This window comes from Corvus moneduloides, chromosome 5 (assembly GCF_009650955.1).
Source record: "Corvus moneduloides isolate bCorMon1 chromosome 5, bCorMon1.pri, whole genome shotgun sequence".
NCBI lineage: Eukaryota > Metazoa > Chordata > Aves > Passeriformes > Corvidae > Corvus > Corvus moneduloides.
Window position 1 is genome coordinate 28799061 of NC_045480.1, and position 21714 is coordinate 28820774.

General features: G+C 35.8%; 1 protein-coding gene across 5 annotated transcripts in view; it reads right to left on the reverse strand.

The window, feature by feature from the left end:
* The window catches only part of DLC1 (DLC1 Rho GTPase activating protein), a 221029-nt gene that overhangs the window by 152068 nt on the left and 47247 nt on the right, over nt 1–21714 (reverse strand). For all 5 annotated transcript variants that reach the window (XM_032108494.1, XM_032108490.1, XM_032108493.1 and 2 more), the window contains 2 exons: nt 14971–15120; nt 12332–12472 (listed from right to left, as the gene is read on the reverse strand). In XM_032108494.1, coding sequence (XP_031964385.1) covers nt 12332–12472; nt 14971–15120 — 291 coding nt within the window. The remainder of the gene's footprint in view (nt 1–12331; nt 12473–14970; nt 15121–21714) is intronic.

Sequence of the window (21714 nt, forward strand, 5' to 3'; positions counted from 1 at the left end):
AGTCAATTAGACTTCTGAAAATTTTGTTCTGCTTTCAAGGCAGAACTTAGGCCCTCGGAAGAAATTATAAATTCTTCTTTATTAAAAGTGCAAGGAAGAGAACATATAAATCCCCAGATTCCTTTATTTCTTGGCAATATTTGACAATATTTGACAATGACATGTCTTTCTGAAGTGCAAAATGGCTTCTAGGTAGATAGGTTCTCTGAATTAGAAAAAAACCCAACCTTAAATGTCTATCCTTTCTTAATATAGAATCCATATGCTCTGATTTTCCCCTGTAATGTCTGTATTTCCAAGACATTATCCATAGGATGTGCTAAACTACGTGAGAAACCTGTTAAAGATTATTTCCTTTTCTAAGAAGAATACAGAGATTTTAAAACACCCTGAAATCCCTAAGCATGTTGAAACATCACTCAGTGCTGGCAACAGCAAAGCTTTTGTATTGGCAAAGCAGCAAAAGAAGAATTAGACAAATTGCATGTGACTGTGTAACAAAGCTCCACAAAGAGCCAACACAGTTCTGTTTTAATGGTTCAAAAGCTGGATATGAAATTGGCTCTATCACTTTCTGTCACGTTTTTTGCTATCTGCCTTAAAACTATCACCCCATGGATTCTCCAGTCAGATACTGAATTGTTGAATTTATAGCAGCAAATTCAGAATTTTAAATATTAAATACTTAAAATATTAATTATTTTAAATTTAAAATATTGCTATTTGAAAGTTCCATCAGGCTTCCGAGGACACCTATCTCAGTCAATTTTTGAAGTGTTTTGAAACACATCACATTTCAATTTAATTAATATATTTAATCCCACATAATCTTGCATTTACTCATTGATATTTGTAAGGTATGTTGCAGACTCCTAGGGCTATAACACTGCAGTTAAAGTATGCTGGACTAAAAGTGAAGGCTTTGCAAAGAAAGTGCATTCTGAAGGATCACACACTACTGAGTGATTAATTCCATCATCTACTCCTCTCCCTTCTATGAAATTAAACCCTACTTTTTTTCACATTGCAGTCTTCAGACTCAGTGGCCTATAATTCCTCACCAGATGCCTCCCATGTGCAGTTTTTTTGTCGCCTATCAAACTGCTGTGGGATAATAAGCTTCCCAGTCTGGTGCCATTCATATACAGTATTGTCTTTTTACAGATGAAATCCAGAGCTTCAGAATAACTTTGGAAGGTCAAAGAATCTCCTATCTTTCCATCTCAAGCAGTACCCTGTTTGCCTTTCTGTATTCTTCATGGCAATGCTTTACTATTATTTTCTATGTAATGTGTGTTGTATTATTTAAAATACAATAATCACATTTCACTATTTTTTGAGTGATAGAATATGGGGAATATCAAGTACTATTATAGGTTGTTTGGATTTTTTTTCTCTTTTAAAACAGGGCTAGTACAAAAATATCATAAGGACAATTTAGTAAGAGAAGGTAAATAGAAAAAAAATTCCGAGCACAAGCTGTGTGTTAGGGAGTAAAAACAGACAAACTAAAAACTTTGCTGATCTCTATGTAATATAGGAAGGTTCTTCAGTTAGTTTGAAGAAAATAAAAAACGGCAACATACTGGAATGTACAGTTTCTATTTATAGAAAGTCCCACTAACTAGAAGCCCATGCCATTCAATTAACAATTTACAACACCTTCATTATATAGTGCAGTGCAAAAAGTGGAAGATTGTTTCATTTCTGCATTTCCAGACACATGTCATTTCCAACCCCATATTTAATAGTGTGTAACTGCCTGAAGGGGAGAGATCAGAATGTGTGGCATGTCTCACTGAGAGGAATTATGTGCATTAAAAAACCCCAAACCATGCTCTTTCAACTATTAAACAGAGAGCTAACAAAATTCCTTGCTTCCACCCTGGCTTTGAAGTCCAAAAAAAAAAAAAAAAAATGGAAAAAGGAAGGACAAGAAAAGGATAAGAAAAAGGGAAAGCAAGCGAGCAAGAAGTGAGAGATGGAAGAGAGACAGAGAGACAGAAAGTGCAAGAGACAGGAAGAAGGAGAGCTCAGGAGGAAGAAAATTCCTTACAAGAGGTATATGTAAAGGACAAAAAGAAATGGCTTTCCATGATGTCACTCAGCATGTCTATGTCTGGAAAAGTACTTGAAAAGGCAGACATGGATTTATTCCATTTCAGTAACGCAAACTATTCATGCCACGTTTTCCAACCACGTTCCAGAAGTAAAGAATACTGTGTACAAGGCATAAAAGAAGATAATCATTTATATGCTGCCAGCAAACTGATTTGACCAAGCTGATACTTTAGGAATTGTCATTTCCTCTTTTCTTTTCAGAATCCTTTTTTTTTCCCAATTTCCTCCTGGTTTACAATCTCTTCCCACCCCCACCCTGCTTCTTGCCTTTTTCTTCTTTCATCTCTCACTCCCTTAAAGAAGCTGATGCAAGGTTTTTTCCTTCTTTCTTTATGTGCATGCTTCTACTTTCCTGTGCTCTCCACCTACTGGCAGAAAGACTAAATTATTGTCACTGTTTTTCTAACTCAAATTCTGTCTTCATTCCCTGGTTCTGTGCTCCTTTATTTGTCTTGGATTCAAGCCTGAAATTCTTTCTTAGATAAAACACAGGAAATTCTCACCAAAAAGCGTATTTACATATTACATTGTTTCTTTCCCCTTTAATACAGCTTTTCTTTCTTGAGGTTTTGCATATTCTCTCTTCAGCTAAATACACATTATTCCCCTCACCCTCTCCTCCCCCCAAATCATGCTTAAAATAACCACAACTGCAAGCAGAGACATGAATTTGTGGAGTCTGAATTCAATACTAACAAGACTGACAGCATAAACAATTATTAGTGCTGATCTTGTCCCCCAGGGGCCTTGGTCTTCAGTCCATGGCTGGGAAAACATCAAATACCTATCTTTGCACTAAGTGCCAATATTCCACCTTGTTCAACTCACAGGTAGACTTGATGTCCAGCTGTATTTTAGAAAAGAAGAAATTCAAATGCTTATAGAAATGAGCAAGACTGCTGCTGCACAACCATCCCAGTGATCTTATGGGGACTGATCTGGTGAAAGACAGCCATGGAATATGCGGGAGGCAAACTGTACTTTGGAGCAGGGTGGGTACAATTTGGTGTAAGTAACTATAGTGACTTTAGGCAAGATGCAGAGCCAGAGTAAAAGTCAGAAAGGTGGAAAATGCAAAGAAAATAGAAGGAATAGAGGAGAAAATGGAAAAAAAAGAGGAAAAAAGAAAGAAAAAAACCCAAAAAAACCCAAAAAGACAAAAAAGAAAAAGAAAGAAGGAAGAGGAAAAAATACACTAATGATTCAGGAGCATAGTTAAGATAAAGTAAATCATAATTTAAAAAGAATTCTGATCTTTCCTGTTTTTTATATACACAATTATGGCAAAAGGGATTTACATTTCATAACATCTCAACATCGGCCAAAGTCCCATCAAGCACCAAACTTTTGGATATGAGTAGTAGAAGATTACTTAAAAACAGTTTTACAATAACACTACTTTATAATAAATAGAACAATTCCCATCTTGCCAGAACAATTTTTTAATATTAGTTTAAATAGACATTAATAGTTATTATCACTTTGGAGATTAGCACAGCAGATACTCAAAGCAGCAGTTTTCTCAGTAGTTTTTTGGCTGCTCACACATGATTGCCTGCAATCATTGTGCATCTCACCTGCTTTACATGACAGTACTGCATGGGACAGCTGGGTGGTTTGAACCCCCTCCTTGAATCACACAAAGGAGGAGACAGAAAGCAACTGCACCCCTGAACCTAAGAATTACCTTACAAATGAACTCCTGAAATGACGCTATTTTTTCCATCTTCAAAACACTCTTATCTTTCCCTTCTCCTGAATTGCTGAGGGATAAGGTAAGGGCTCTCAGTCACAAGATGATCTTCAACCTGTGCTATTTATTTCGACTGCTTCTCTCCCAGTGATCTAAGTCCTCAGAGATGTAATAAGCACCCACAGAGTCTGATAGAGATACAATGGACTTCTTCATAGAGCTATCCAAAACTAAAACTGAAGGTGGCCCTGGCAAATTATGAGTTAATGAACAATTAATCTTCCAACAACAGTTTGTCCCAGCTGAAAGTCTTGTGCAACACTGTTGGGCTGTAGAAAGTTGCAGCCGTTTGTCACCTATTGGTCTGCTGGCAAAAATTTCAAGTTTTTAACAACTTTAAAGCCCCTTATCCCCAGTTCCCACTAAATCTGTAACCCAGCTTTCTGCAGCAAGTCTCCAAGCTTTCTTGCTTTCCATCCCTTCATACTGTCCAGCAAGGGGATGTACTGACCCTTTGTGAAAATCTGCTCCGAGTGATTTTGAAAGTATCTTGAATTATTACCGAACAGGATGGAAACAGTCACAAATGTATGAACACTTTTTTTTCTATGGTGTTTATTAAAGGCTTTCCCACAGAACACTTTTCTCATTTTAGCACAGATCTTCAACACTGTTTTAAGGAATTACATCATTAAAATCCTTATTCTAGTCTGCATGTGGTGTAATTTATCCCCAACCATATCTTCCAATTACTTCCTTTCAAAGAGGTGGAATTCTAAAAATGGTGAGCTGTACAGATGTAATAACTGATGCAATATATCTCAGTAAAATTTTAACAGGAAATTTCAGATTCCTTCTTTTAGACAGTTTCCCAGAAATGTTTGGCATTTATTACTTGCTATGAAAGGCTCTATTAGGCATGAAACAGAGAAGACATGTGTCACTAGGAGAACTTATATTGAGATAAAACTCAGTGCAAGAGAAAGAGCTTCCATATAAGAGAAATAGCCCAGTAAGGGTTTCCATGTACAGCTGTCAATGATTCAGAGTATGTCTGTGGCTGTACTGGATCCATCCAGACTACTTTCCTCTCCTCAGACCTGCAGCAGATTAGAGGATGTGTATAAAAACATGGAAATCCCAATGATAGACTGTGATTCTTGAGTAAAATGCAAATCCTGCATTGGGACTTCATTGCATGACTGACAATAAGACTGTGATGATAATGTGCACAAGTTTCCATCTGCTGTTTTTGATGGGTTATAAACTTTTTCCCAGAAAAATGCCTAAACACATTTTGAGGCCAATTTACTTTTAGCTTCCAAAATATCAGTAACTTTCACAGACTGAATCTTTAAAAAAGATTGTCCCTTGTTTTTAAGTGGTGATTACTTCCTGTGTATCTGTGGTGATCACTTTTGCAAGTGTTGTATACCCATTTGCATTGTAGCAATTAAAACATCAAAAAAATTATTAAAATCTTCAGTGCTTTGTGGATTTTGTTTTTCTTCAGAGAAATAAGTTGTTAATGCCATTGCAATTAAGAAGGAATTTACTTATATTGCAGCAGTTTTGCACTCACAGGCTTCTAACTGAAAATGATTTAACAATTTTGCCCATCTTTGCACATGCATGCAACAGGAATGCCATACTCCATCTCAGAATTGAAATTCTTCAATGCAGAAATGCAGTCTACAGATTACATTCTGACAGGGAAAATTTGCGAATTATTTTTTTAAAAAACCCAGTGGAATAAATATGTAAGCTTTTCTTGGCAGGTGCTGAAAAAGAGTTAAAATTTCATATTGACATACAGTTAAACATATCTAAGCAACATCAGGAAAAAAAGGGAAACTTGGTAGGGATTCAACTCAAACCGTATGGAAGAGCACAGAAGACAGACTTGAACTGAACTTATGAGGCAATAAAACTGGAGAACAAATGGGAACATTTCACGTCGTGTCTGACATTCAGAACATATTGTCATGGGAAGCAAAGCCCAGCAAACTCAAAAATTTAGACTTAACCAAGTTTCTATCAGAGTTGTTAAACGAAAAAAAAAAATGCTGATATTCTGACATTCTACCATGTCTAGAGAAACTGAGCCTTCTACAGTTGATTTCACAAGAGGAGAAGATTTACTGATGAAGAATAATTAAAAAAGTTTTTCAGTGTGCAGATACACCTAAGTTTACACATGGTATAATTTTGCTTTCCTCCTCCCCGGGTTTATATCTAATGTAGTAGGCTGAATCCCTGTCCTCCACACTGCTAGTCTGCAAAATCAGACTATGTATGATAAAACAGAGTATTCAATACAGTTTGAAGACTCTACAGACCCATCTAAAATTTCCTATTTGCTATGCTTTGGAAGTTCTTTAGGCTCTTTGTCTCAAACCAAGGGAAAATCAATGTCCACCCACTGTTACCATCACCATAATATTTAAGTTAACCCTTTAACCTAATGGCTGGAAACAGCTTTTAGAAGAAGTCATTTGCTTAAAATTTTCACCTGGAAGATTCCAGTAAATGAGACAGTTTAAGCATATATAGAAACCACTAGAAGGACAGAAGGCTGCCAGGAGACTTACCTGGCAGTAAGTGTGCTGTCATGAGAAGCATCTACTCGCTTGAAAGGGGTGAAAATAACTAAACAGGTTATTTTAGCCATGCATAGTAGATAAAATAATCTTTTTTCCCACTTGCAAAGTGATGTCTGCGTATTTCTTTCGTTTTCCAATACAAACACCGCTTTGGGAACAACTTCTAAGTCAATAAGTGACTTACAAATTTTCGCTTACAGTTTTTTTCTTCAGTCAAAGCTTTTTGTTATCAAAGTTACAATGTGTAATTTCTAAATAGAAACTGAAAATAGACTACAAACTTACGGCAATTAATTTTGGTCATTAAACCTTTTAACTGCAGCATAATGCCTTAAGTCTGCACAAAAAAATCTGCCTGTGTCCAAGTGCTTGATGTCCCCTGGTGCCCCTCTTCTAAAAGAGCAAGACACCAGGTGGCAGCATACAGTGAAAAAATGTACTTGACACTACTAACAGCACAATTAATGACGTTAATGCTGAAGAAGTCATATACTTTTTCTTCAGTTTATAAAAAATGATAATCATACACAACCAGATGGATACAGTGTTGAAGACAGTGTCAGCTACTCTACAAAAGGAGGAAAACATGAGAAAAAGCCCCAGTACATAAGCATGGCTGAAACAAAAAAGTTGCAAGAAGAGACAGAAATGCAATGTATAATTTGACATCTTGGAAAGTCTCAGAAGTTCTCATGCTTAGCACTTCAGAATTTGGGTATTTATTTAGATTCCCAATATTTTTGGGGGATTGAACTTGGAACCCAGAGCAGATTGCCTAATATATGTATTTCCTGGGTCATACTGCAGCTGTATAAAATTTCAAACCTTTTGTTGCACTGTGAATTTACATTGGTCACTCAGGATTCAATACTGAGGAACTGAATAAGAGAGAGAGAGAGAGAAACTGTCCCTGACCAAAGCAAAGGTGATGCCTGTCGAAGACGTCATGACTGAATTCAGTGGTTTTGGTTCAAATTGTAGGAGTAGCATATTCTTATTGCAAAAAAGGAAAACAAAGAAGTACAATTAGGGTTAACACAGGAAGAGATACTTCAAACAGAATTCAGATTCCTTTGGGGAGCAAGATGGAGTCAAAGAAAATTTTTGAGAAGTTCATATAACAAATACAGCATAATCCTGCTGTTTTCTTATACATGACTGGCAAATGTAACTGCACGGTATTTTACTTTTTATAGGGTAAAATAACAGGCTGTTAGAATTCAAATGAAATTCTGATTGTGTGAAAAGTTAATCTCATAATTAATTACCTTACCTTGTTTTCTAAAACACTTTCTTTTAAGCATAGATATGAAAAACAATACTAAATTAATCAACTTGATCAGGTCCTGAGAAGTCTTTACTCACCTTGCATTCATAAAAATTATCAAGTTTTAAAGAAACACTATTTGAATTAATGTTGGACAGTAAGAGTCTTTCTCCTTGATGCTCACCAGAATAACTTTCAGTGTTGCCTGAATGAGTAAATTAAGAATTCAAGGAATACTAAAATGGCAGCAAAATTTAGAAAAGTTATATGAGGACTTTGACAAATAAGCAAATATTACATAAAAGTATGATTCAGAGACCAAAATCTATCACCTTGCAAATTGTATGACCCCCTGCTAAAGATTTGTCAGCACAAATGCACCGACATATTCTGTATGTATACCTCATAGTTCATCAAATTTACTATAAAAACTAATGCAATAGGAAATGTGAACATTGCAAACCCTTGAAATAATTCTGATAATTCTCCTTCATGAATATTTAATTTGAAATAGAGGTTTCCTTGTACTTACAATAAATTTTAGCTTCTTTTATAATTAAAAACCAGTGTAGTTAATTAGCAAGAAACTCGAACTCTTTCTTACTCTACAAATCTCAAAGTTATTTTTCACAGAATGATTTGGCTTTCTTTAAAAAGTTCAAATTTTAAAACATAATATGAATCAAAAGCATATTTGGTTAAATTCTTTTAGTGCATATAGATTAAACATTTGCAAATCTGTCATCTAGATAACACAAGTTTTTCTCCCAATCCAGCAACAAGACTTGTGAAAGTGGACTCAAGCTCATCCAAGGCTTCAGTGATACCAGCAGCTATGCCTGAAGCCCATTCCCATGCTCAGACAGACTAGGTAATTTTATACTTGCAGGCATAACTGATGTCTTAAATCACTGTGAGAATTGAATGCATCTTAAATGAGTCATTACAGCTAATCTGAAAAACAATCTGCTCCTAGGTACCAGCTATTCTGGTGATAATAGATGCCTGATTACCTTTGTACAGTGTGATTAAGGTTAACTTGGGGACTGTTGAAGCAGGAGGGATAAGACTGCCAAAAAAAGGAGTAGAAAATAATCATGGCTGGGTTTTTTTTACCTGAACAGAAAAGAAACACTTTGCAGAGCAGATGTTCAAGGACAAAGTTTTGGCCACAACTTTTAGGCCTTAGTTGCTGTTGTCCTTTAGCCAATTTTTTGTATAGAGGAAGTAAAAAAAAAAAAAGGACAATGATAATTGATTCAAGTTTTCCTTAAGTGGTTAGCTTTTAACTGGACATTGGACGAAGGATATGGCAACTTGCCTTTAGTTACTAAATTACATTTTAAATACTGTAGCCACATATTGTTTCTATAATAATCAAACCAAATTTAAAAATAAATAAATTCTCGTCTTTACATTTAAGAATATTTTAAGTGTCCATATGTATAGCATTGATTTGTAGAAGGCAATGACATGTAGAATATTTACATTCCTTTCTCTCCAAATCCAGACAAGACACTCCCTTTTCCCAGTGCTTCTCATGGCCACAAGGGCAAAAGACTGTTGATTTCTTATTTTTTTAAGCTGATTTCAACTCTCATGTGATTACTGCTAACCAAATGTATATCCTCAAGTGTTAATATACAAAAATCTTTGTCTGTTTTGGAAACTGATTAATAAACCCCCAAACCATAAAGATGTGCAAATTATAGAAGCATGAATTTTTTTTACTCTGTAATCATAAGTAATATAAGGATGCCAAAAACATTTCTTAGTATCCCATCCTAAGTTATGTGGGAAATGTATCTGTTCAGTCACATTAATCCTTACTTTCGAAAGGATTGTCCATATATGCACCTTTCCAAACACATACCACTTGTGACTCAAACACCCTATTGGTCACATGATGCTATTTCACCCTGACCATGGGATATAATGGTGGCATCCTAAATTTAGGATAGAGGTTAGTCAGCTGTATGCTTCTCACAAGCCTGAAATCCCAAGTACATCTGCATATCGAAGGCCCTCATAATGCACCCTGCAGAATCACAGAAAAGCCTTTCCATAATGCTCTGTGGAGAATCCTGTTCTTCCTTGTCATGCCTGTATTCAGGAAGGAGATCAGGGGGTGTGTGTGTGTGTGTGTGTGTGTGTGCATGCAGGTGTATGCTTATATATATGGGTATGTACTGTACACAGGAATGGATTTGGCTATCCAGAAGTGAACCTTCATGAAATATTAAATAACTTATGCATGAAAATATACACACATAATCTTAATTTTATTTAAAATAATATCTACTATTAATTTGCAGAGAAAATTGTAATTGATACTGAATTTTAAATACAATTCTTGTTTAACATTTCATAAAATCTACTCATGAAAATTTAAAATGTCCTGCTTTCCATAAACCAAGGAGTGAATCATTTCCACTAGGATTATCAAACCAAATTGTGCTTATGGATATCCCAACACATTGTGATGCTGTTTGAAATCGTTTGGACTAAATCCATAGAAAGCTGAATGAACATGAATGGATGTAGTTTGTCTGTACACAAATTTTCTATCTATAAGTTATATCCTGTGTAGGTAATACCTTTTACAAATTCTTTATCAGGAACTAGATCCAAGCTCATATCTCCCTGCCCTGCCTTAGTATTCCCACTCCCCAGTCTGCATATGATGTGGTGTTTTAGCTTTACAGTCTGATTTTGATGTGGTAAATGGTTTGCTATAGTTTGTTTAAAAATACCACATATCATTCCGTAATGTAACTAATCGCCCTTGTACTCCTATTTACATACTATTAATAAACACAACAAAAGAAGTTGTCCCTGGAGACTAAGCATCTGGAATCCTTGAAGATCTGCAGTTACAAATGCCAGAAAGGGAGTAAAATCTTTGAAACAGTCCATTACCTTTAAAAAGTAGCTCCCTGAGTTTCAAATGCAGAAAAATTTTATTCCTATAGCTAGTCTGACAAAAAAATCCCAAACAGAATCCAAATAAAAACCAGAAAAACAAAACCAAAACAAAACAAAATTCCCCAAGCCCCAAAACCTACAGTCTCCTTTATAGTCAGAACACCACACTGTGTGGATTTTCAGAGGCCATCACTACGTGGATTGCTGCAGAGTGTGAGGAGTTGCAGCCTGCAAAGCTTTAGAAGAGAGCTATGTTTGTAGAAAATTTAACTTCACTCATAAAAAAATTATAAAATTATAGAATAAAATAACTGCATATATATGCAGCATAATACATTAATCACAGCAAAAGTCAAATAAATGCTTGCTGAAGCTGAATTAACACATAATATTATAGGAAGTGACCCATGCTTCTGCAAAGCCAGGTGTTAAGAGTTCCCCAAATATTACCAAAGAAGCCAACATTTAAAAGGGATGTTTAATACCTTAAAAAGTGAGAAAGTGTCTGTGTGCTTCTCAGGATCTGGTAAAATGGAATATTACCTTCTAGCTTAACATATGTACTTATTTGAGAATTTGTTCTGCTATGTATGCAGTGACAGAGTGCAGAGCTCTCTATTTGCTATAGTTATGCACTGATAAATTACAAGTGAATTTATTTTTGTACAAGTGAACAATCCCAAATGTAAATGTTTATTAGAACTTCTGTTAGCCACAATCAAAGGCATTAGTTAACTTGCTATTATTGCAGTGCAGTAAATGACAGGTGGCCTCTATTTTACTTTTTATAGACTTGTTCTAAACATATATTTATGCTAACTACACTTTTTATTTTAATATTTTATCCCAGATTTTCTGCTGGTCTGGTTACCAGAAGCTTTTCAATAAGTGAACAGATGGAGCAGGAGTTATGCTAAGACTTTTCAGGACAGGAAAAGCTTAGAGGAGTCTAGATTTCTGTGCTTCTTGAGGCAGTGGAAACAGCAACTTCAAGAGGGAACAGATAGCATGTCAGGAGTTTCTAGGACATCCAAGCATTTCTGCACATATTGATGGCTGAAGCATTATGAAGAATTCTTCAGAAGATGGAAAACAGCAAAAGAAAGAACCATGCTTCTCACAGTTATGTGTATCTATGAATGGATATAGAAAGAAGCTCCTTGCCGTATCTGAGCTCTCAGGCCAGCCCTTCCTCACTGCCTATCATGCACTGGGACCTGCAGAAAAGTGTCTGCTTGCTCCAAGGCTCCCCTCTGATCCTAAGAGTCTGGAACCACTTGCCAAATTTTGCCTTAGAATGACATTCTCACACCAGTAGGGTAGTAGGTACCTCTGAGAGAACTAGGATGACTGGGTTTGGACATCATAAATCAGCCACAATTTTTCTCTGGCTGCATCCTTCATGAGATTTAGGAAATGTTCTGAGTGATACCACTTCAGAAAAACTTACCTTTCTAAAGAGCATAGCTCCTTTAAATTATTTTCTCATATAAAAACTCAGCTAATTTCAATAATCAACTGTTAATAGGGTGTTTTTAAATGTGAAACTTCTAGTATTATTTGCCACTAAAATGGCCCTTTGAGACAACTTGCATTTTTTTTCCTCAGTGTCACACACATTCTGCAGTGCAACCCAAGTAATGAATAGTATACTATTTTTAAATTTCACTTCCAATCTGGAATCATGAGAGAAGTTTAAAAAAATATAACCTTTGCACTCACCCCAGCCTTTGGTTTAGCTCCAGAGCTGGCTACTGAAGAGGGAGATGCTAGGTCAGGAGCATGGATGTTAGAAGACAAGTTTGTTTGTGAGTGATTTACTGAAGCAACATCAACTCCACTTTCAGAACCAGATTCAACATCCTGTAGAAAAATATTGCAAGTCTCTTTTGTGAATGTGAAATAAAAACATAGTTCTGCTAAATAATGGAAATATTTAGGCTAGCTCACTTAAATATATATGCTTGCTGTCTTTTTCAATGTGGTGCTTTGCATTAGCTGCTGTTCTGAAATTATAAATCACTACTAACATCAAAGCTATAATTCCCCTAAATGGTAGAATGCAAAGTAAGAAAAATCAGTTAAGGGCTGCAGAAGTTTGACATTTTTCTCTGATATTCAGTATTTCCTGTGTGCTCCCACCTTCTGTCTCTGCAGCGCTGCAAGCTAGTGAACATCTGTTAACCATTATGCAGATGAAATGACATCACCATTCAGCAGTTTATACAATTCAGAGGTACAGCTCCTTAGTTTTTTTGAATCACCAGACACTTATCAGCCAAATACTATTTCTGGTTAAAATGTCCTTACTCTTAACGACACTGATTACATTCCTCTTTCTGAGAAACAAAAGGAAGATATATAGCATGTTTTATTGTTGAGGAAGTAAAAATTTAGCACATGCTTGATTTACTGCATAGAGTGAGAGCAGGGGATTATACTGTTTGCAGATAAATTGTGACGCATGTCTGGCAAAGACCTGGCTATGTGTAAAACCAGACCTATACTGTCAGGATTATTAGCTGAGGTACAGCCTCCATGAATACAGCTATACAGTACACAAAACCCTCCCTGAACTCTAAATCCCAGAAAATTCTGTGCAGAAAAAGTCTCAGTTGCCTAATGCCAGGTTCCTAGAATAGGTGAAATACGGGGCAGAGACATCTCAGGGGTTCTGCTCCTGAGCTGAAAAGATACAGCACCCTTTGATTCATTAATTCCAGTTAAGTGTCTGGTCTGCAAAACCAAAGATGCCATTTAGACAGGCACCTCTATGCCATGTACACAAGTGTGTGGTATTCTGAAAAGGCTTGGAAATTAGGCACAAAGCTGCGCTCTAGGTAGGACCATGTATTTGAGTCATATTTCCTGCCAGTGAGTTGACTGCAACGTGAGGCACTGGGAAATGCAGCAGAGCCATGGAACAGTCTCTGCAGCAGTCAGTTTGGCTACAGCTGCCCTCAGAAATTTCTGGTTAGCAGAGCTATGCTGCCACAGTGCAGAACCATGATCCTTGCCCTATTAACCAGGTTTTTACATTACTCAAATGATTTCTTATTATAAATTAAATATGAGCCTGAACTCAATACCTACATATCTTGAAAACAAGATCTTTTGATCTTCTGGTCCATAACAATCAAAGGTTCAAAAATTCCTAGGAAGTCATTGTCCATAGTAGCATATATTCCATGCTTGATGCAAGCTGTCTTTCTGCAGGGCTGCTTTGCAGCATGGTAAGTGGTACCACCTCTGATTATCATGCAGGGTTACTTATACACATTGCCTCCACTCCCTTTATTGCTGTAAGAAATTAGCTGAAATGCTGGCATGGATTGATGAGATATAGAGAACAGATGTTGACATTGTATTTCAGGTTCCCTGTGTCATCAGTGTTTAAGGAGGCACTGTGAGAACATTGATATCCAGGAGGAAAATGTTTAACAATGAAAAGTGAAATCATGTGATTTCCTCTAAAAATGACATATTATATAATTTTTAGCTGATCAAACCCACTGAAATACAGCTTTTCTCACCTACAGATCACTCACTTAGCAATAATGATGCCTGGCTTTCAAAGGAGAAATTCCTTGTTATTTAACAGAAAATATCACTAACCAAAACAAATGATACGAATGTTAGTCAAGAGATCTTGGGGCAGTGTTTCTCAGGTTTCTTGAATTGAAAAGCAGCTGCAGCACATGTGGGTGAAATTAACAGGAAGCCTGCACAAGAATACCTTGGATCAGCCATTTCATGTTCTTCAGTTATATGTGTAAACACTTTACAGAAAAGAAAGAATGCATCAGTTATGCTTGTGAGCTGTCCCATCTCCTTTTGGATTACTCTCTGCAAAGAAAGATCCTTTTAAGTAATTAAAAAGCCCCTAATTTAAATAATTCAGGTTCTGTCCAGAATCTTACTTTGAGTGACAGAGGATTTTGTGTCTCCCACTAGCAGAAAATAAGACGTGTAGCTCAGAATTACTTTCAGTTCTATGTAATGTCAAATGACACATACTTGTCTTCTGAGACTGGTGTGATCCTGAGTCTGTGCTGACTCTGCATTTACAGTAAGTGATAATTAGAGAGCCAGACATTTTCTGAATCTTGTTGATCTCCCTCTGTTTCACCTGGGAGTTCTGAAGCTCTCATTTATGAAAGGATGCCAAGAGGAAATAACAGATGCCAATATTATTGCCTTCAAAACATGTATATATATAAACAAAAATACAAGTCAAATTCTTTATGAAAAGAGCTTTAGTTCTAAACCAAGGAGCTGAAAAATGTGAAGACTGAAAGAGAAAGGTGAAGTAAAAAGATTCTACTTAGAATAACAAGAAAATATTGAGCAAACTGGCTTACAGGTATATGCCTCCGTTTGTATGTTGGGGTGCTGGATGGAGAAGAGCCTGCACTGAGAGCATTTTCAATATCCTGGTCAAGTTGGTCCAGTTTCATAATTAACAGCACCATTGAATCCAGCCGTGAACGATCCCGATCTTCTGTTATTTCCTATGGAGCAGAAAATACAACTGATAAATCTGAAATGATTTTAGTTGGAAAGAATGACCTTAAATTTTGAAAGCTCTGTTTCTTAATTTGCCAAGAAAGCACACTGAATAATAAGCAGAATTTTTTTTTAAAATACTACTTTGTGTAACCAGTTTACTGAGTATTGATGTACTATTAGGAAAATATGTTATACAAATATTTAATACACATCCATGATAGCAAGTAAATTTTTTAAAAAGCACAATTGTTTGGAATAAATGCATCATTACCTCGATACACATACTTTTAAAACAGCTACTGATTCTAAATACTCCTCAAAATATTCACCCCAACTTAATGAATTTGATTGTACAAATACAAATGATGAGGGTTAATCTGTGATGGAAACAGAAGAGAAGTAGTTCAAAGAGGCCATTTTCCAGCTGAAGATAACCACAACTTCTTTTCTTTGTGGAAGTCATTAGTGTAACTCTGTTTTGTTAATTCATAGCAGAGATTTCTGTCTTGGTTGGAAATTCTTGATACACATGAGGTACATCATGGTAATAGTGATCACAGCATCAAAGATCTTCTGACTGGAAAGGGAGAAGGATGAGGGGTATTCACATCACAGCCTCAAACACCCAGTTCATGCAGCTAATTTCCCTATATTCCATAGAAAAAGGAGACAGAGCAGACCCTCAAAAGTGCAACTCAAAGCAAGATGTTCAGTTAGATGGATTAAATAATGCTCTCAAGGAGTTCCTCCCTTTCCCTTTTATATAGAGACTTAACACAGAAGTTAGCTAACTAACCTGTCTCAAAAGTCAGGAATACGAAAACCCTTACTGCTTCCTCTATGGATTTTCACAATAGAAAATTAGAAAATAGGAAGTTCCATTAACTCACTTGAAATAATATCCTTATAGATCCTTCTCAAGAAACGGATGCAAAGATGTTACAATTGCATCATTGTGCCCAATAAGTAGGAAATATAAGTGTCCAAATTAGCATTTTATTTTATAGTCACTAAATTGTTTTTCAGACTTTACAGAGACTTCTCTCGTTAGGATTCCATTAGCAGGATTTTCATAGTCTGCATCAAAGGCATTGCAAAACATGAATTAAATGATTCCTGCTAGAATTAAATTATATGTATAGATAAAATAGTAATATAAACCACGATCTACATGATCTTTAGGTGAAGATAGAGGTGAAGGTTACTTAACTAAATCTTAGAAAAGCAGAAACACAAATCTGTCTGTCCATAGCAGAGTTATGAACAATCTACAGTGCAAAGGTCAAACCCAGGGAAAGTGTGCACTTCATTTTACATTACAACTTGATATTTTGCATTGGGATTCTGACAAAGCTGCTGAATTTGCTGGATCCCCTGATGAATTTGAATTGAGTTTAGAGTAATTGTGACAGAATATCACTTCAAAATACCTTGGAAATCAATTCAATAGGTTAAGTTTCACTTTCATTCAAAAAAACTCACAGAGTCCCAAATGATTCATTGCCACTGCATGTATCTTCACTTTAACTGATGTTAAATTGATACCTGAGGTTTACAAATGTCAGAACAGTTATTTCATCTAATCTGCATGTGTACAGAAAGCCCAGTGAAGCAGCTGAGTGTCTGCTAACAGAGTAGACATGACCTCCTTTGTGGCAGGGGCTACGTTCACCATGGCGAGCAAGACTGTCGCCAGTTTACACACCCAGAGGATGCCAGTGCTGTTACTAAGCTAGCTTCCTACACAGTCCCCTAACTGTGTCTTTATTTCTATTGGTTTTGGTTGGAAATACACCACTGTAAAGACTACTCAACCTAAAATTTACACTTAAAAACCAGAAATTTGTTTCCACACCACAACAGAGGAAGGGGTGGTGGCTGGGTGGGGTTTTTTAGTTCGTTTGTTTTGTGGTTGGTTTCGTTTTTTTTTTTTTGTTTTTTTCTCAGGCTAGAAAGATATGAGGCATTTAACTCAAAGACAAAAAAAAATCTGGAATTTTCCCCGAGCAAATTGTTTGATTCATCCTGCCAAAAAGTATAAACTTGCTTTGCATGCAGCAGATTGAGAATGCTGGAGAAGAATCTACTGAAATGAAGAGGTGGCAAAATATTGCTCAAAGTGATACTCAGGCTTGACACAATGTGCTGTCTTTGCAGGGAAACACTGCTTTCAGAAAACAATAATATTATCATTATGGAATTTAGCTATTCTGTTTAGAAGTCCTAACCTTGTGGTTCTGGCTGCTGTTCACATAAACATGAGAAATTTAACATTTTAAATATAGTTTCTGTTTTTACAACCTACTAAACACCTGTTTTGCTGGGGCAGTATCAATTTGTATACATGAAAGTCTAAGAATTATACAAAAAAATTAAGAGATAAAAATAAAAAAAGGCTAACCTTGATTTGGAAATTTATCACAACACGTAGAACAATTATTATTATAAGATCAATTTATGTTTAGACAGTTTTAGCCTTGATATTCTCCAATGAATTTCCAAGACCTTTATATCTTTTTAATCTTTTTTGTATCTCTTTTTTGTGTATATTCTGAGATTTTATTACTGAAGTATGATATGATCTATAACCATCAGGGTATCAGCAATTAATTTGTTTTCTTTTGAAAACAAAGTATTTTCTTTGTTTTCGGTCTTTCACATTATTTCCCACTGATAGCTATTTACCTTCCAAATTAGAATCCAAAAATATAAATCACATTTCTAGAATTATACAGAAATCCTACCTTTACCATTATGAAGTCAAAACTTGGGCATCAGAAGTGTCTGGTCAAAGAAAGACCTTACAACCTTAATTTCTGCCTTAAGGCATTTGCATAGGGCAATTCAGGCATGCATCACAAATAAAAACTTGAGATGTTTTTTGTCTGGGGATTTTATTTTTAACATCTCTCCACAGAAGGAGGAAATAGTTTAGGTCATGAACTGGAAAAAACAATATTTCTTTTAATTTGTATCCTCACTGGTGTGATAAAGAAGCTAGTTAAATTTGAATATATCCATATGTTTAGATCAGAAAACATTGTAACTTTCCTAGAATGAAGGATACTTGAATTATGCCTAAATTATTAAAACCCGAAATGTTTTTACAAAGAAAACAGTCTACAAGTCCTGTTGCTATCATCAGCAAACAATGTTAATAGAATGAAAACATTTTTGAGAACATGCCTGCAAATGAAATTTAGCTACTTTTTTTAGTCACTTTTATAATTTTGGAGCACATATCATTATTGACAAGAATAACACTATATTTTTTCACTATGTACTCCCATGTCTTCAAGTGCTTGTGTGTCTTTTTAATGCCAAGTTGCCTTGTGCAAAGTGTGAGAAGACCTGGCAATTTCTGAATATAATGTTCTCTGCACATAATGTTATAATTTTTATTTTGAAGGCCCAATGGATAAAAAATGCTGTCTGAGGGCAGCATTAAGCAGAGTATTTTTAGAAAGTACTTACCCCTTCCTTTTTATTTAAGATTTCAAGAATTTAATATCCATATTAGCAATACGTTGCAATTACTTTAATCAACTCAAACAAAAGAAACCAATTAAAGAGTATGAGAATAAATTTGGGTTTAATGCATCCTTTCTGTTTTATCCAGGCATGGCAAAATGGAAGTGGATGCATTCACTTCCTTGCTCTCTGAAATCCTGTATTTCTCCAAGAGTGTTTTTGCCTTTCACTTCTAGCCACTGTTTTACATCACACACAGTCCCTACTGCAGTCCCTTTTCCCACATGCCTCTTTTGGCTGAGTACAGCTGAAGCAAAGGGTACCTTTTGAAAAGGGTGTAGACTGCTAAGTGTAACACCTATTTTAATTTGCACAGCAAAAATTTTGTACAGAAGCAATTGGAACTCAAAACTAACTTTGTGCTCTCTCTTAATACCTTCAGGGGGATTGAGTCACTCCCCCCTTCCCTGTAGGTTCCCTCTTTGGAAGCATCTGCTGATTACCAGACTGTGCAGATCCCTATCTGTACCAGTGCGGTCCCCTGTGATTAAGGAGGGGAGAGAATATCCCACTCCAAACATCCCCTGCTAGGGCCATCAGGGCACCACCTCCTTCCTGACACTCTTGTGTCAAGATGCTCATAATTTCTTTGAGAAGGAAAACTTGGATTTTAGAGGCAAGATTTTTATACAATTGACAAGGCAAGCTGGAGTACCCACACAAGAAAGGGATCATTTATGGAAAGAGCTGGCTGAGTTTTGCCTGGTATTCTTGATCTGAAGCCAGCTGGACAGAATTAAAATCTTATATTAATGCTATATATTTCAGATGGCATTAAATTACTCATTCTTGTCTTTTCTGGCTAAAAAATACAAACCACTTGCAACACAAACCACTCTGATTCTATGATTAGAGTCCTACTCATTGGAGGGTTTGCAGGCAGAGAACATTAAAACACAATGACAAGGTAAAGCACCCTGTTCCTTTTTCACATAAGACACAAGGCCTAGAGACCAGAAAAACCCCAGTAAGATTACTGTAATAAATCATATTTGAACTAATATATAGGACAGACTGAAAATTGAAAAAATAACATAGGCCTACGCACCACAGGCGAGGAGACATGCTCATGTATTCGTGCAGCTATTCATCCTACACATTCACACTTGTTGTTGAGAGAATAGCTTTTCTTCTCATTTTCCTTACAAGAACTCTAGATCACTGACTCAGCTTTTCCAAATATATTCAGTAGCACTAGTATACATGTGCTTTTTAACTCCTGTTAAACAGACAAATAAGTTATGCTCGTAAAAGTGAAGTTTTCAGAGGACCTTGTTTTCTATGTAATGTCCTAATTGTGATTTTCACTACTCTATCCTCAGAGAAATGTAAAAAATACAACTACATTAGAAAAACAATTTCTGAATAACATATTGTCTTAACAAAACTAATGTCTTTTCTACTTCTAGGCAAAAAATATGTCTCCCTCTGTAGAGCAGAGTGCTTGCAGGAATAGTGCTGCACTCTTGGGAAAAGAATAAAATGTGCTGAAAAATGACAGAGAACACAAAATCCAAATATACCCAACTGATAAGTTACAGGAACAAGGAGATTTCAGCACTAGAAGTGAGGTGCAGCTTCTCAATTTGCCTGACTTTTCCCAAGGTCTTCCAAACCCATATGCTCTTCACAGATACAGTCTCCTGAACTTAACCCGATTTCCATTGCAAAAGCTTGACATCTTTCATGTTCAAAGCTAGTTTAATCCAAACAAAAGCATTCCTTAGTAGTAATTTCCTTTCTACAGCTGTTTTTTTGCCTAAACACATACTCAACCCATAGACTATTTAGTATTTTTAGGGCTTTTTTAGCATTCTAGTTTTCCATGTTTCATGGCAGCTGAGTAAACTGTCTAGCAGAGATGTTGTTTTGATAATGAAATTTAGCAATTCACTATTGATGAAATGGAAAATCACTCAAAAACCTTGGTGCAAAATAATCCGAGGAATCATTGCTGCACAGCTATGTTAACTCAGCAGGGATGGCAGGTAGTAGTCATTCCTGAAGTGGTTGTTCTTGAAACAGAACAGCTCTTTATTAAACAAAGTCAATCAGGACCACTTTCTAGCCAATGCCCTATTACCATGGGTAACTATTAAAGGAAAACATAGACTTCTCAGGCTGCCATTACTACATTAGAATTATGCCAATTTTCCTGCAATATTAATGCAAATAAGTGGTGGCACTAGTTCCAGCAACTAAGAGAAGCAAAACCAAATGTATAATTAACCAGCTCAAAATGGTACATTTTATCCAATGTACAAGACAATTATCTTATACTTTCAATACAATTTCATAAAGTATGAATAATGTATGAAACCCAGCTCTCTGTCTTTGGAGATATGCTTGATTACAGTAGCTAGTCTGATGACACCCAACTCCCAGTAGGCATTCCTGATTTAGCATCATATCAGGATTATGACTACAGAAATTTGCCAAAATCAAATTCCATAGAGACACAGAGCACAATATGAATGTAATTTCTGTTCACTGTGTGGAAAAATGTAACGTTAAACATAATGTAATTAATCATGCTCTTTCCAACATAAACAATATTCAGATACTTTCCAGCTTTGTTCTTCTTGATATTTTCTAAATTAGCATTGTAATTATTCTAAAGTCACCTTTTATGACTATAATTTAATGATTATGACTTATAAAGTAAGCAAAAAAGCATATTTTTACCTTTATTGGATGCTATTTCTGTTTGCTATGAGTGGAAAGACTTCTGCTTTGTGGAGAATATTATGACAGTAATCTGAACACTAATTATCAGACTGGAAAAATATGTAATTAAATAGAACTGTGATGTGAATATGAGTGATTGGTAACTGATGCTCCATTTTTATATTGTTGAAAAACGACTTCAGATCTAGTAATTTTGTGCTAAATCAACAAGAAAATACTTCAGTGATCTTCTTGTTGCTTTTCTATTACACTATAAATCAAAGACTGAAAGGAGGAAAAATAGAGACCATTTTATCAATCAGCAATTAAATCAGCATCAGTGACCTGAAATTTAGCTTTAATAAGTGTTTGTTGGCATGTGTTTTACCAATACACCA